Source organism: Petaurus breviceps, unplaced genomic scaffold, assembly GCF_028583685.1.
Source record: "Petaurus breviceps papuanus isolate PSGF00001 unplaced genomic scaffold, PetGlider_PUasm1.0 90919, whole genome shotgun sequence".
Taxonomy (NCBI): Eukaryota; Metazoa; Chordata; class Mammalia; order Diprotodontia; family Petauridae; genus Petaurus; species Petaurus breviceps.
In genome coordinates, this window is record NW_027187378.1 from 26382784 (window position 1) to 26398889 (window position 16106).

The following is a 16106-nucleotide window of genomic DNA, read 5'->3' on the forward strand; positions in this document are numbered from 1 at the left end:
AGAAAAAGTCTCACATAGACAAAAATATTTATAGCAGCAATTTTTGTGTTGAAAACTGCCAACTGTCAAGGGGGTGCTCATCAATTAGGGAATGGTTGAACAAATTGTGGCAAAGGAATGCACAGGAATTTTATTGTTGCAAGAAATGAGGAAAAATATTTTCAGAGACATTGAAAGACCTGTATAAACTGATGTAGAATGAAATGAGCAGAACTGGAGGAACACTTTATACCATAACATTATGAAAATGAACAATTTTGAAAAAGTTAAGCATTCTTATCAACCATGATTCCAAAGGACTGTTAAAGAATGCCACCCACCTCATGACAGATAGGCTATAATGGAGAATAAGACATGACTATTTGGACAATATGTTTTGCATGACTGTTTACGTGATTACGGGCACCTTTTTTCCTCTCTTCCTTGATAATTGGGTAACATTTTATAAAGAGATGCCTCTTCAGAGATTGGAGTAAAGGAGAGGATGGAGGATGTATCACAAGGTTTTAAGATGCATAGCAGGAGAGAAGTGGATCATGGCAAATGGCTTCTTTTCATGGTTTACTATGAGGAGTCCTTTGCTGAGATGGTGTTTGAGAGAGCAATGTGGGAGGACTGAGGAGAGGTTTTAACACACTCTGCAATAAATGCTAGAGACTAAAGTAGGGAAGAGTTCCCTTGCAGCAAGAGGGACCCCCTTGAAATTAGATAATTTTGAAGTTGACCAGTGAAGTTGTGAGTTTTATGTGATTTCTTCTGTTTAGTAGCATGTTGGTAAGAGTGGAGATGGTAGATGGTGGAGGAATCCCAGGGTTAGCATTTGGCAAGGCATGAATTGTGCTAGGTTCAGGAAGGGACTCAGGAGCAGAGGACAGGGAAAATTTGATTTTAGGTTTAAGAAGAGGAAAGGAAGGAATTGTAAACCAGAGCAGAAGTGAGCCTAGGGGACCACTAAGAAATATAAGGATTGGAAATTACATTCTTTTCCCACCTCCACCTCTGGGAATCCTTAGCTCTGTTCAAGGTTCATTCCCTCTGTTACCATTTTGTGCCCTCCTACCTTCCAAATAATATCACAGTTATAGGCAATTCTGCAAAAATATGTATTTCAGAAACATGAATTTATTCCAATGTGATTGATATACTAGGGGACATTTTGAGCATGACACAAATTTCCAGCTAGTTTCTGAGTGATTTCTTCCCTAAGAAACAGTAAGAATGCAGAAAATTATATCACTTTGCAATAATTCACAAGCTCCAGCTCTTCCAACGCCCACTTCCACAAGCAAACTTCAGGTCTTTGTCAAGGTAAGGTGCCATAATTGTTGTTCATCTTCTGATGCAGTAGGAGGTACAGAGAAAGGCTGGTTCACCCCACTCTATCTTCTTCCACTATAGCCTCCTGTTCCCAATGCCTGGAGTTTCAACTTTCTCAGTTTGCTGTAGAGCCTATGCCACAGACATAACCACTGTTGCAATATTTATTTCTTAACCATATAACATTTATAAAACTGTGTTGCTGACAACAGTTTTTAGCAATGTGCATTCCACTTTCCCCATAAGTTCCGTGTTCTTGTTGTACCATCTTGCACAGAGCTATGCTTTCTGGGAATGCATGTGTCCTGACAAGGCAGAACTGCCTGTACTATGTATTTCTTTTTTTGTATTTACTTATTAAATGCATCACTATTCTCCCCCAGTAGAAGGTAAGCTCTTTGAGGGCAGGGACTCTTTTAATTTAGTTCCAGAACCTAGTAAAATGCCCGGTGTATAGATATTTAATAAATGCTAGCTGAATCAAATTAAATTGAAAAAAGGAGGAAAATACAATCTGGTAGCTGCAGAGACATGAATAGTTTTACTAGAGGGCTGTTCCCTGGCTCAGTTTTAATTTCCAATGGTCTATAAAAGGAAATAGAAATGAGTGAATTTCTAAGGCCACAAAGAAGCATAATTATACGTAGAACTGAATCTGTATGCTGAGTTTTTATGTAGCATGAGTTGTGTCTTAACATACAGATACCAAAATATTACTATTCATGTTGTTTTGCTCTTTCTCTGAATTCAAAATCACAAAATCTGGCATTTTCTATTAGATGCTGGGATAGTCCCCAAACTTTTTTTTTTTTTTTGGATTCAGCCTCCTTGTGGGAGTTGCCCTGCTTTGGACCTGTCTTCTCCTGTTTTCTGTAAATTTCCATACTGAATAATGGAAAGAGTTCATGCTCTATGCACCTATGGAAAATGGAACATGGTACATGGTATAGCTAGGGGCTTACCAGCAAATCCTAGTTTATCCCTCTGACATCAGAGATGGGAAACAAGTCAGATATCAGAGGAAGAACTTTCTCCCTTCCTATATAAACCTATAAAACCTGTGAATGAATGATATGGAATTTGTTAAGTGTTTATCATGTACTAAACACTGAGTATGATCCTCACCTTCATCAGCAAACTGCTCTAATATAGAGACAAAATTCCTGCTGTCTCAAACATGGACCAGCTTGCAAAGTTGGCTGCCAAGCCTAGAGGTATTGTCTCCACAAGACCATTGTCTCCTCTTTCCTTTGCTTTCTCTCCCCAGTCCCCCTTTGCCCTACAGTCTTAAAATCATCATAGCCCTGACTGAATCCTTCCCTTATTGTCCCTGCCCCCATTTTCCTGAACCAGGGTTTTTAATGTTAGGTTCTTTTGTGTGAATTAAAACATCTATATAATAAAAATTTATTTTTATTATTGTTATTATATATATTATTGCTGGTCTGCTTTAATTCTTTTGTGAAAGCCTCATTTCTATCCCAAAGCTGTAGTGGACTGAGATCAAATGAATACAAAATGATTATATGTACAACATGGTCAGCTAGATAGTACAGTGGATAGAGTGCCAGGCCTGGAGTCAGGATAGAGTGCCAGGCCTGGAATCAGTCAATTTGCTGAGTTCAAATCCTGCCTCAGATAATTACTAGATGTATGACCCTGTGCAAGTCACTTAACCCTGTTTGCCTCAGTTTCCTCATCTGTAAAATGAGCTGGAGAAGGAAATGGCAAACCAGTCCAGTATCTTTTGCCAAGAAAACCTCAGATGGGGTCACAAAGAGTTGGATATGACTGGAATGACAGAACAACAATACATACAACAGAGCACAGTATACTTTGGTAAAAATAACTACCTTTTATTTCAAAGGAGGTTTCTTAAAAATAAGATAAACACTGATGTGGTTCATTTTGCTCTTTCCTTGAAAAGCTGTCTTGACTCACAGTTCTCTGGGGAAGGCAATAATGGAAGCAAACAAATAATCCCAAACAGACTAGCTCCCCTTTCCCAGCCAAACAAAACCTTGGAAATAAACAAAAGTCCGTCTAGACACCTTACCAGCAGAGTCTTTAAGAACTCCCTTTGCCACTGGTCACAACAACCAATGAACAACCTGTTGCTTTATACCTGGATTACTTGGAAAGAAAAGTCTAGAATTTAACCAAAGGTCTCATCTCCCTGGGGCAGTGGTGGAAATCCAGGGATGTCTATTTCTATGCATTAAACCCAGACAATTTCTCAAGGACATCCATCTTCCTTCCTCAGTACTCAAGCCAAGTACAGATCTGAGAATAAAAGAGAACCTTCTTAAAAACCAAGGAGAAAGACAACATGAAGACTCTGCAGGGATTGCTGAGCCATGTGGCATAAACAGGAAAGTAGCACGGGACCGAGGATTCCCCATGACTGGTCACCACTTGCTTTCTCAGCCCTGCCTATGCTGGAAGCCATGCTGTTGACTCACCAAGGCAGAAAGGACCTGAGTTTTCACAGAATCCTAGAGCTGGAGTGACCTTAGAGGCGATCTAGTACCACCCCCTTAATTTAGAATTTCTGTAGGAATTTGAGCACAAGGTCCCTAAGGCGAACCCGGAGCATCTCATCATTGTCACAGATGATATGAGTTGAATCTTCTTCAATCTGGATAAGGGTCTCGGCCTCCTGGAGGAGGACGATGTGTCCTTTAGCTGTGTCCTCCACTTTCACGTCACTGAAGCCATGCTGCCAAGTATCAGAACAGACAAGAGACCGGTGAAAATACTGAGCCATTGAATGTGATAAAAATGGTGAGATTTCCACTTTGCTTATTATGAGGAAAAAGATTTAAAAACTGGCGTTTCTAGTGTTTCTTAATGCAAATTTTCAATCTAGTAAGTGAGCCCATCTTGCTACATGGTAAAAATAACTGCTATATATAATGCTTTAAGGTTTGCTTGCTTCACAACAGTCCTGAGTGCCAGGGCGAGTCTCATTATATCTTATGGAAGTGAAGGGATATCAGAAGATAGCCTTCTTTCTTACAGATGAGACTGAAGCCTTGTCTATGGCCAGAGAGGCAGGAAATGTCAGAGCCAGGATTTGAACCCAGGCTTCCTAAATCTCAAATCCCATATGTTTTCAGAAAATTGTCTTTTCATCTGACTGATTTAGAATCAAGCCAATTTGAAAGAGGTTTCAAAAACTGGTAAAATTCCATGAAAAACCTGCCAAAGGCCTGGCCCAACAGAGGAAAGCTTCCGACTCTATGTGTTCAAAGTAAACAAAGCAGGCAGTTGTGTCTGGAGTCAGGGGGTCTGGGACTCCAGCCCACCTCCAGCTACAGGTGTGTGCCAATTCCACCTGAGGACCCATTTCAAGGAACTGCTCCTTCACCAGACTTCAGGAAAGCACTGCTGTCCCCTGTAAGTGTGAGGTAATGACCCCGAATTCATTGAGTCTGTCTTAAGGGGAGGGTCCAGAGGAGACAACAGGGACTCCCCAATTCTCTACTGCTCTATATGAGATTTATCACCCATAGGTTTCATTAGAAACCTATAGATAATAATATATAACCCTTGCGATGGTAAGTGGAAGAAAAGAGAAAGAGAACACATTTTCTTGACAGGATTCAATGACTAATCCATGCTAATACAATGTAAAGAGCTGGATGTTGAGTCAAAGGACCTGGTGTGGATCCTGGTTCTGTCAATTACAACTTGTATGACCCTGGGCAAAATCACTTCAGCCCTCTGGGTTTCTTACAGTGATAGGGACAAGGGTCTCCAGAATGTCTGTCCTGGGGTTCTGTAGTTCTGATGAATGAGTACCTCACCTGGTCCAAATGAGCCTGGAGTAGGCTCCAGTCATACTTCACTTCCTACTACTCCCTGGCTGTCTTCTGGACAGTGGCCTTGTCAACATGGGCATATCCTTACTCACCATGCTCCCCAGCTCTGGAACCATGATCACACCAATTCTGTCATTACTCCTGGAAAGGGTGTGTCAATCTAATCTACTCCCTATGGCCTTGTTCACCATCCCTTGTAACTTTCCAGACCAAAATGCCCTTCTTTTGCTACCACTAGCCTATGTATGTTGTCTCCCCAAGTGCTAGGTACATGTTAAGTACTTGATAAATGCACTCATTTAATTTTCTTTCTCTCTTTCAACTTCTCCTCTCCCCTTCCCCCACTGTTCCTGTAAGTTAAGTTTTAAAGGAGAACTTTTGAAAATCAGGATCTTGAGCAGAAGTTAATGAACAATCACTGGGAGAGAACTGAAAGTTGCCAACATAAAGTTCTTAAAACAATGGAGAGCAACCCAAAGCAGGGCAGCAATGGCTCTTTGGTTATTCTAGGTAAGCGTGAACTGGATTCTCACCTTCTCCAGAGTCTGAACAAACTGGTCCACAGGGATGGAGCCGCTGAGGAGGGGCTTCAGAAGCTTGCAGTCTGGGATGTCATCACTTACCCGCTTTCTCTTCTTGCTGGCTGGGGGCTGGATGGGCCTAGGAGGAGCCTGGAGCATCAGAATAATTCAGTGCCCAGAAGCCTAATAAGAGCTTCCCATGCTGATAGTACAGACTAATGGATTTACTTCTGGCAAAGTACCCTGATCTGAATCTGACCAGGAAAAGCAACTGGCCTCCACAACAGACAGCAGCTCGATGGCCTACTGGGTGAACTGCTGGGCATGGAGTCAGGAAGATGTGATTTCAAATCCTGCTTCACATATTTACTAGCTAGGTGACTCTGGGCACAGTTGAGGTAAATGCTACGTAAATGCTAGTAGCAGTAGCAGCAGCAGCAGCAGCAATAATGATATAGAACTGTCTCAAGCTCCCAACAGGAGCCACCAGCTTTGGAGCACACCAGAAGGAGTCCAGTGTCGATGAGAGGGTCTTCCCTAATACCCTGTGGGCCCAGTGTTCTAGCCTTGACCTTTAGTCTCTCCCTCTCTGAAGGATCTTGGGGTACACAGATTGAGTGGTTAGCTTGGGTAAAATTTTAGTGATTGTTTCATTTGTATAAGACTCATCTCCCCTGCTATCCTATAAAAGTTTCTGCTGTTTTATGCTATTTCCTATTGAGGGGTCTCACCAGGCTGGTCAGACGGAAGTTCGTTTTATTTTTTGCCTCGACAATTTTGTAAGAGATATCTAAGACCTCTCTGTTTTCAGAGGAGTTCTGATATGCACTGGTGAAGGAAATAATCACATGGATGAAATTACAGATCTGTGAAATATTTTCCTTTATGCCTACAACAGTGCTGTGCATAGCATTATTGGTTTGTTGGCTGGTTTAATGAAGTTTGAGAAAGTTTTGAGTTCTTTATTGTGCTGTGAACAGACACTTAAATAATTTGCAGTCTTCTCTATGAATAATTTCTTTCTCCTTTTATCTCATATAGGCATACAGCCAAAGATGTAAGTGGAAAGAAATTTATATGCAGCTCACTCTCTGTTTCAGATATAATTTATCAAATGGCCCAGGATCACAATTATGCTGGTTAGAGAAATACCACTGCTCTGGGAGCCTTTTTCATATTAAACTTGGTAGACTACTGTGCTAGTTAAAGGTAAGGGGAGAGGAAAGGTTATGTGTACACCAAACTGAGGGATTCCTTATCATCTCTAGCTCCAGCTCAAGCAGTGTGGATCAAGGGGTCGGTGTGATGTAGCTGAGAGGCCAGGCCTCCATACTGTACCTGAAGAACATGCTTGTTATCTTTAGTGTGTAGCACAGCGGAAACAGTTGCTAAGGAAATGCCAGGTTTAATCTCCAGGGGCACCAATGAATCTGCAAGCTAAAAGCATAGGGTAGTTTTCAGCCAGGAAATCATTTTGAAATGTGGGAAGATACAGAAGTACCCTATCTGGATCAGGAACTAAAATGTAATGTGGGATTTAGAACTTGGCTCTCTGGGCAGAGCCTGTGTCCACTAAGGTCCACAGATTCCCAGTACCATCTTTCCATTCATTTCCATTCATCTACTACCCCTGTTGACTGGCCTGCTTGGGGGGCCATCGGCCACCTAAGGACAGGACATAGTTTTTGCTATGACTATGCTCATTTTGCTACCATGAATATGAAGGGTACCCTCATGAATACTGACTTCCCCCCCAATAGAACCCTCCATGTACTTCACCATCATTCAGTTCCCTAACAGGACTAATAAATAATAATTTAAACACCTGGCATTTATATAGTACTTTAAGGTTTGCAAAGTGCTTAATAAATATCTCATTTTTATCCTTACAACAACTCTAGGAAATAAAAGGTGAAAGATTCTGAGCAAAAATTTACTAATAATGACAAGGCTGAGAGGAGGAAGAAAAGGAGGAAGGAGAAAAAGGGAGATATCTGAGGAGAGAATGAGAAAAGAACATCTTGCTTTAGTCTGACTCTTCCTACAACATTTCTTAAGCTGGCATCTTTCAGAGAGGACTCTAAGAGGTATCTTGGTGAGGTAGTTTTCCTTGATCCAGCATACTTTACACAGCTAGTGACCTGAATACAGTTCTCAGTACCCTAGCAGCATTTCTTTGTGGTCTAAGCTTTATTTACTTTAGTTCCATCCTCTGCTCTTTAATTTAATGTGCAACCGGGGAGCCAAACTCCATTATGGACAGAGATCTGAATCTGAGTTCATTGACCCACTCTGCTCTTGGCTTTTTAGAATATTTATGGATAATAAATTCTTTCTTCTGAGAGTCCAGATTCAATGTTTCCATCAGTAAATCAACAAATATGGTAGCAACAGAAGTAACAGCTAGGTAGAGAACTGGATGGAGGGGTGAACTGGAGTCAGAAAGACTTGAATTCAAATCTGACCTAAGATACTTGCTAGTTGTATGACCTTGGACAAGTCATTTTACCTATGTGTTTCAGTTTTCTCATAAAAAATAGGTATTAAGAATAGCACAGGGATGGCTAGGTGGCACAGTGAATAGAGCACTGGCCCTGGAATCAGGAGACCCTGAGCTGAAATCTAGCCTCAGACATGTAACATTTACTTACTGTGTGACCTTGGGCAAGTCACTTAACTCCAATTGCCCTGCATTCCCCCTCCCCCCCCCAAAAAAAAGAATAGCACCACTTCAGAGTTGCTGAATCGAATGAGATAATATGTGCAAAGGACTAATATAATGCTTGCTATCATATTATTGATAATAACACTAATAAATGATGACACTGCAGTCAAGATTTGGGTCTGAATACTGTCTTCCATATTTCCTGGCTGTGTAATCACGGCAAATTGTTCAATCCTTCTGAGCTTTAGTTTGTACATTTGTAAAAGTGAGGATAATATCACCTGTGGCACTTAACCTACAAGGCTGCTGCAAAATTCAAATGAGATAATGCAGGAAACCTGAAAGCACTTTATTAATGTCCATCATCATCATCATCAATCATCATCATGATCATCATCTCAAACCTGGGCTTTGGTAAAGAAATATGAACTGGTCTCTCTGCCTTCTTTAAATCTGTCATGCACACCATCACCACATGAATCTTCTTAAAACACTGCTTTCTTTACACCAATCAAGAATTTACCTTGGTTTTACACTGCTCAAGTATACCTTACTTACTCTGGCATTTAAGGCCCTCTTAAAAATTGATTCTACCCTTTTTTTTCCTCTTTCATGTCATTTTATTTTTTTCTAATTACCTATAGAGTTTTCAGAATTCATTTTTGTACAAGTTTGAGATCCAAATTTTTCTCCCCCTTCCCATCCCCAAGACTGATTCTACTTTTCTATTGGCATGAATTTAACCACTCTCTTCACTGTCTCTACCTATTTCACCTCCCACCACATTTAGCATGCCCATTTCTGTCTCTGGGTCTCCACTCATGTTAAGTGGGAAAAATACAGAAATAGAGGAATGGTGATACTTTGATAGGTGCCGGGAGAGAAGATGGAGAATGGGGAGACAACTGTCTAAATTGCATCAAGCTTCCTTTTACACGAATACTTGGTTTCTCACAAACATGATGGGGGTTTGAAGACTGAAGACTCATGGATATCTGGTTTCATAGCTATGACTTGTTTTTGAAGACTGTCTTAAGATTTAGTAGTGTTTTGCTTTTTTTCTTATAAAATTAGCATTTTGTAAAACCCTTTACTTCTTGAGTGGTGATTCTGAGGCAACGAGAGAAACTTCAATTCCCCATTAGCCGTCCTGACACTTTCCTGATTTTTTCACCACCCAAATTTCTGGCTATCAAAGACCTTCAGAGTTGGAAGGGACCACAGAGGGTCATTCAGTTCAACTTGTACCTGATGAAAAATTTCCCCTAGAACAACAATGACAACATCCATCCTCTTCTTGAAAAACTCAACCAGTTTCATTGTTAACAATTGCTCACTCCTTCCATGTGCAATCAGATGTGGTTTGTGCAGTGAGGGGCAGAAGAGGGAAATGCAAAAAACACCCGGTGCAATGTCAGAAACATCTGGTTAGGACTCCAGTTGTGTGACTCTGGAAAGTTTCTTATCTGTCTAAGCTTTCCTTTATGTAAAATACAAGTAAGAATATGGATGCTACATAAATCTCACATGGTTTTTGTAATGATTAAATATGATGCTGTTCATAGAATGCTTCATGAAAGACCCTTAGTGCAATTGTGAAGAAGCAGGAATCCTGCTACAATACACCCAGAAAGCTGGCCATGCAATGTCCACTGATGGAGAGGAGAGAGCTCCTGAGGAAGCCCATTCAGCTTGTGCACATATCTAATTAACAGTTTCCCTTACTTCAAATCTTCTTTTCCCATCTAAACACCCCTAGTCCCTCCAAATGGTCCTCGTATGTCACCGTTTCCTGTTCTCTCACTGCTCTGGTAACTTCCTTTGCCATGGTCCACTTTATCAATGATTCTCCTGCTCCAGTCAGAGTAGGGGACTGCACATCCACGCTGGGCAATACACTTCTGTTAAGCTAGATCAAAACTGTACAAGCTGATTGGCTACCATGTCACATGGCTGACTGCATTAGAAACACAGGCTGATCTTCCCTCCCTGAGGAGGAGGTAGAGGGGCTTAAAGAACATCTTTCCACACGGGTATTGTTTGGGACAATGAAGGGTTCCTAAAGGAAACAGAGCAAAAGATTCAACAGAAAAATGGGGAAGCTAAGGGAGACAGTCCCTTTACAGGATAACAGTGACTAGAACAATATAACACAGAGGTGAAAGGGAAGGAAAAGGACAGTTTAAAAAACTGGAGCTTAAAAACAGATTTAAGGGTCTTCCTGAAGAGGGGGACGCTGGATGATCTGAAGAGGAAGATGACTGTCTTCCAAAGAATGATTTAGTAAAGAAACCATCAGGTGAAAGAGATGCCGTCAGAGGAAGAAAAGAGTAGCCAAGAGCTGGTGATTCCTTGCTCATTCCTGGGTATCAAGGTAGCTATCTGTTGATTCAATAATAACAAAAGGGAGGTCTATTGTCTTCCTGGGCCATTTATTCAAGACATAACAGAGAACCTCCTAAGACTTATTAAAAAGGATGACAACTTCTAGTGAATCATGTGGATATAAATGTACTGCCAGAACTAACCTAAAAAGTGTTACCAATGATTATGAATTCTTGGTAAAGAAAATGAAGGCCACATGGGTACAGGTTGTATTTTCCTCCCTGTTACCTTTGAAGGGAGGGATTCAGAAAAGATTTGGACTTCTGGGCCATAACCTAAAATAGAAGGAAAGACACATAGCTAGTCAGAGATGAGGAGTATCTAATAAAGGATGTGAAATATTTATTGCATGGGTGTCTTGCACCTTGCAAGACTGGTGCTGATTGGTGCATCCACTTTAGTTTCTTTAAATTTTTCCTACTTGATGGAATTGCACTAATAAACATGCACTAATCAAAAAGGCTTTGAACTAAAAAAGTATGGAGGAGAGAGAAGACTACATATACCTGTCTTTCAAGATATACAACTGAGAGAGTATGTACAATGAACAAAGAATAGCAGTTGAGATACCCAGAAGTTCACAGGACACAAAATCTAAACCTGTGGCCTAAAATTATCTACACATGGGTGCCCAAGAAACAAAGAGGCAACAAACAAGAAGTAGAGATCCCAATGCAATTAAGCAAATTTGATCTCCAAGGTATTACTGAGATTTGTTCAGATGAAACCCATAACTATAGCCTGGCTTTGAATAGGTATAATTTTTTCAAAAGAAAGAGGATATTTGATAAAGGTAGGGTGTTGTAGCAATGCATAGCAAGAAGATATCCTCCTATAAGTGAACCAGGAACCATAGGGGAAAAACCGAAGACAACATTTGGGTTAACATCAGCGTGAAAAGCTGTGATTTTGGAATAAACCATACAACACCTGGACAGAAAGAGGAAAAAGATGAAGAGATTGGGAAACAGATCATAAGCATGCCACAAAGGTATGATATACATGTTGTAGTGATTAGAGGGCTTTAATTATCCAGTCGTCTCCTGGAGTTCTCTTTCTGCCAAAAGCAAAATGGTGAGAAATTCTTTATACTCTTAGCAATAGTTTCATCCTTCTAAAGGTGGATGAACCACAAGGGGAAATTCTGTTCTGGATCTAATTCTCACCAACAGGGAAGAAAAGGTCATTGGGCTGGAAATGATGGAAACCCTGGGGGTGAGTGACAACTTCTCTCTAGAATTTATGACAGAGGAAATGAAATCTGGTTACAGTCTGACCTGTATCCTCTATTTTAGGAAAAGATAGGTAGATGGATAGAAAATGCTTAAGAATGGAATTAGAAAGACACAAAGGAAAACAATTCCATCAAGTAGGAAAAATATAAAGAAACTAAAGTGGATGCACCAATCAGCTCAAATTTTATGAAGAAATGTGCAGAATATGGAAGGTAAAAGCAGGTAATAAACAGTGTCAGGAGTGCTAAGGTTAAGCATGAGCTGAGCTTCCTGACGAGAACTAAGGACAACAAGCAAGCATGTGGTTTAAAAACAAACAAACAAACAAACAAAAAGATCTACTGAGAGAAAGGGATTTGCTTGGGGTGGATGGGATGATGACAACTGACAAAAGAAGGAAGGCAGAGTGGCCCAAATCTTAGTTTGCTCCTTTTCTTTACTAAGGAGAAAGACCTTTGCAAAGAAGCATGAGAATGAAAATGACTAACAGGAAGTTGATATTCCAGGTAAGTGAGGATCTTATATGAGAGAGCACACCACTGCCTTTGAATCTAGTTCACTGGGCCATTTGACCTACATCCTCAGGTATCAAAAGAATAGGCAATTGTGACTTGATAAATGACTCTCAGTAATGTTTTAATATTTTTTATTTTTAAAATGGATTTTTATTGATATACTTTTATGTTACTGATATTTTCCCCTACAATCACTCCTCAGCTGCTTGCCCAGAGAGCCATTCCTTATAAGAATGTTAAAAAAAAAAAAGAACAGAAATTAAGCAAAACTGATCAATATATAGGAAAAAAATCATGAAAAATTGGAGAGGTACTCCAAGATTGGAGAAGAGAAAATGTTATACTGATTTTCCAAAAAGGGAAGAGAACATATTCTGCCAGAGAGACTTGAGTTTGGTTCCTAGGAAAATTCTAAAATGGATTATTATTGGTTAACTTTTAGAAGGGGAAAGATTATAAAGAGACAGCGTGGCGTGGCATCATCAAGAAGAAGTTATTCCAAGGGGTGGCCAGGTGGCTCAGCGAGTAAGAGTACCCGCTCTAGTGTCGGGATGACCTGGATCAAATCCGGCCTCAGATACTCAGCACCACACCCAGAAACAATTGGCCCTGTAACCTTGAGCAAGTTACTTAACCCCAATTGCTTTAAAAAAAAAAAAGAAGTTATTCCAGATTAACCTAATTTCCTTTTTTGATAGGACTACTAAACTAGCAGATGAGGGAATGCTCTGGATATAGGTAATACATTTTAGGAAAATTGTTGATAAAGTATCTCATACTATTCGTGAGTGCTGTGGACTAGAACATACAGGCAGATTCAGAACTGTCTATATGGCCAGACTCAAAGAAAAGTTATTGATTTTTCAGTATGAATATGGTGGGATGTCTCCTGTGGAGCAGGATCCCATGGCATACTCATGTTTGTAGATGACACAGAGTTAGGAGGAAAAGCTAAAATACTGGATGACAGGTTGGATTAAAAAAGTTCTCTACAGGATGGAGTACTAAGCTGAAACTAAAAAGATAAATTGATGGATAAAAAATTTAATTGCTATGTACCCAGCGTTGTGCTAAGTGCTGAGGATACAAATACAAACAAGCAAAAAAAATCCCTGACCTCAAGGAGCTAACATCCTAATGAGGGAAGATATTGTATAAATGAAAGTTGGAAAACTAGGGGCAGGGGGAAGGGAAGAGAGGAAGAGGGTATATATGCAGCAGCACAGTGTGAAAACATTGACTGGAAAGTGGCCTGAAAGCCTGGTTCTAGTAGAGATAAAGTGAAAGGTCACTTAATCAGAGCCCAGAGTGGGAGTCCAGTGGGAGTGTGGGTAGTGGTGAGAAATGAAGATAATAAGATAAAATTCAAAAAGGATCAATGTAAATAAAATAAATAAAATTCAACACAGACGAATGTATGCTTGGGTACAAAAAAGCAACTTCACAAATTAAGGGAGGTATGATTACACAGCAATTGTTCTGAAAAAACTCTAAGGGACTTTAGTGGACTGTAAGCTCGATGAGTAGTCAGTGTGTTATCACAGCCAGAAAAGTTCAGGAGATCTTGGGTACCTGAAGAGAGGCGTAGCTTCCAAGAATGTGTCCTCCTTGCTCAGTGCCTGGCACAGAGATGGTAAGTACTCAATGCTTGCTGGCTGAGTGACCTGTCAGGCCCTATCTCGAGTACTGTGTTCAGTTCTGGGATGAAGGATATTGAAAAGCTGGGGATTATACTGAAGAGGGCCACCAGGATGGAGAAGGGCTTGGAGTCCATAAGGAAAGCTTAAAGGAACTGGACATAAACATTTAGCCTGAAGAAAAGAAGACCTGGAGGAGAGGGATGGGACATGACCGCTGTCTTCAAGTATGTAAAGGGAGGAGGGATTAGACTTGTTATGCTTGGCTGCAGACACCAGAACCAGGAGTAGTAAAGGAAAGGTGAAAGAGGCCCACTCAAGTGTGCTCTCAAGAAACAACTCTCTGACAATGAGAACTATCCAAAAGCAAAACAATCCAGAGGCTGGATGACTCATAACTCAAATGTATGTCTGGCATGGACTAGATGGCTGTTAAGTTCCTTCCAAATCTAAAATTCTGGGATCACTATCCCCTGGCAGGAGGAATGCAGTGAGATCTGCTCTAGGGATCTCACTTGGCTTTGTACTGCTGAACATTTTCGTCAATTGCCTGGATAAAGGCATGGATAGTATACTCATTAAATTTGCAGATGACATGGGGCTAGAAGGGCTGGCCAATCGAATTCACAAATAAAAGGATGCAGAGGCATAGTTAGGTAAGTTTTTTTGAAAAAGATCTGGTGAGTTTAGCAGCCTGCAAGCTTGATATAAGTCAGCAGTGGGATGTGACAGTCAAAGAAGTTAATGTGATTTGGCACAACACTTAGAGAGTTACAGCTTCCAGGAGGAAGGAGGTAATGACCCCTTTGTAGTTTTCTCTGGTCATACCACACCTGGAGTCTTGTGCTCAGTTCTGGGGGCTGCAGAAGAAGATGCTGGATCAGCTGGACAGTGTCCAGGATGAGGAAGGGCATTTAGTTCACATCATATAAGGATTGGTGAAAGAAACTTGAGAGTTGTTTAGTCTGCAGAAAAGAAGACTTGTGGGGAACATGAGGGCCATACTTCATAGGTGAAGGGTATCACCTGGCAAGGGGATTTAGCCACTTCTCTCTGGTCCCAGAGGGCAGAACCAGGAGCAAGGGGAGGGGAGTTGCAAGGAGTTAAGTTTGAGTTTGATGTCACCAAAAATTTCCTAACAATCAGAATGCATGAAAATGGAAAAGATTGTGTTGGCAGGGAGATGGCTCTGCATCCCTGGAGGGCTTTAAAGCAGAGGATGGCCACTTGTTGGTAGCTGCAATGAGGTTCTCTTCTGGGTATGGGTTGGGTTGGATGGTCGTTGATGGCCCTTTTAACTCAAAAATTCTGTGACTCTTCAGTGATTCCCGTTTCCCTCTGGGATCAAACACAAACAAGCTCTTCAACTTGTCCATTAAAGCCCTATACAACCTGGTTTTCACTTAACTTTGCAGCCTGTGCTTTATTCTACATCACTCCTCTTCCTACATGTGTTTCCACCAAACTTCTCCAAACCTGGCTTTGTGCCTCTGGCCTGTGCCACTACGTAGGCTGTCCCCATGCAAGGATCTATTTCCTCCATGCTCTGATCTCTTAAACCAATTGCAGACTCAGTTCAGGTTTCACCTCCTCTGTAAAACCCTTCCTGATTCCTCTGGCTGTTAGTGCTTCCCCATCTCTCACATGATCTTAACATATCTCGTATGTCGTATCTGCTGGTAGAATGAAAGTTCCTTTGGGGCAGGGGCTGTTTTTCAGTTTTGTTTTTGTATCCCCAGCTAGCATAAAGCTGAAATGAGATGACTTGTGTGTAATGTGTGTGAAATACTACTTAGAAAAGCAGACACTTGACTTCTCTTTTAATCCTAGTCTCTCTTCATCTACATTGCCATTTTTGGAATTACTAATCTGATGCATTTTCTCTTTTAAAATTTGTATCATGTTCCTTTTTTTTAATCTGCATCATGTTGGAACCCCTTTAGCTAAAGAATGAATGAATGGAAGAACATTCATTAAGTGCTTACTATGTGCCAAGTACTGTGCTTA

The 16106-nt window shown here is 40.8% G+C and overlaps 1 protein-coding gene across 2 annotated transcripts in view; it reads right to left on the reverse strand.

Annotated features, from left to right (window-relative positions):
• Positions 1 to 3149: 3149 nt before the first annotated feature.
• The window catches only part of INTS9 (integrator complex subunit 9), a 134216-nt gene continuing 121259 nt past the window's right edge, over positions 3150 to 16106 (reverse strand). For both annotated transcript variants that reach the window (XM_069075644.1, XM_069075643.1), the window contains 3 exons: positions 7001 to 7099; positions 5675 to 5812; positions 3150 to 4036 (listed from right to left, as the gene is read on the reverse strand). In XM_069075644.1, the coding sequence (XP_068931745.1) occupies positions 3860 to 4036; positions 5675 to 5812; positions 7001 to 7099 (414 nt within the window). In that variant the 3' untranslated portion in view covers positions 3150 to 3859. The remainder of the gene's footprint in view (positions 4037 to 5674; positions 5813 to 7000; positions 7100 to 16106) is intronic.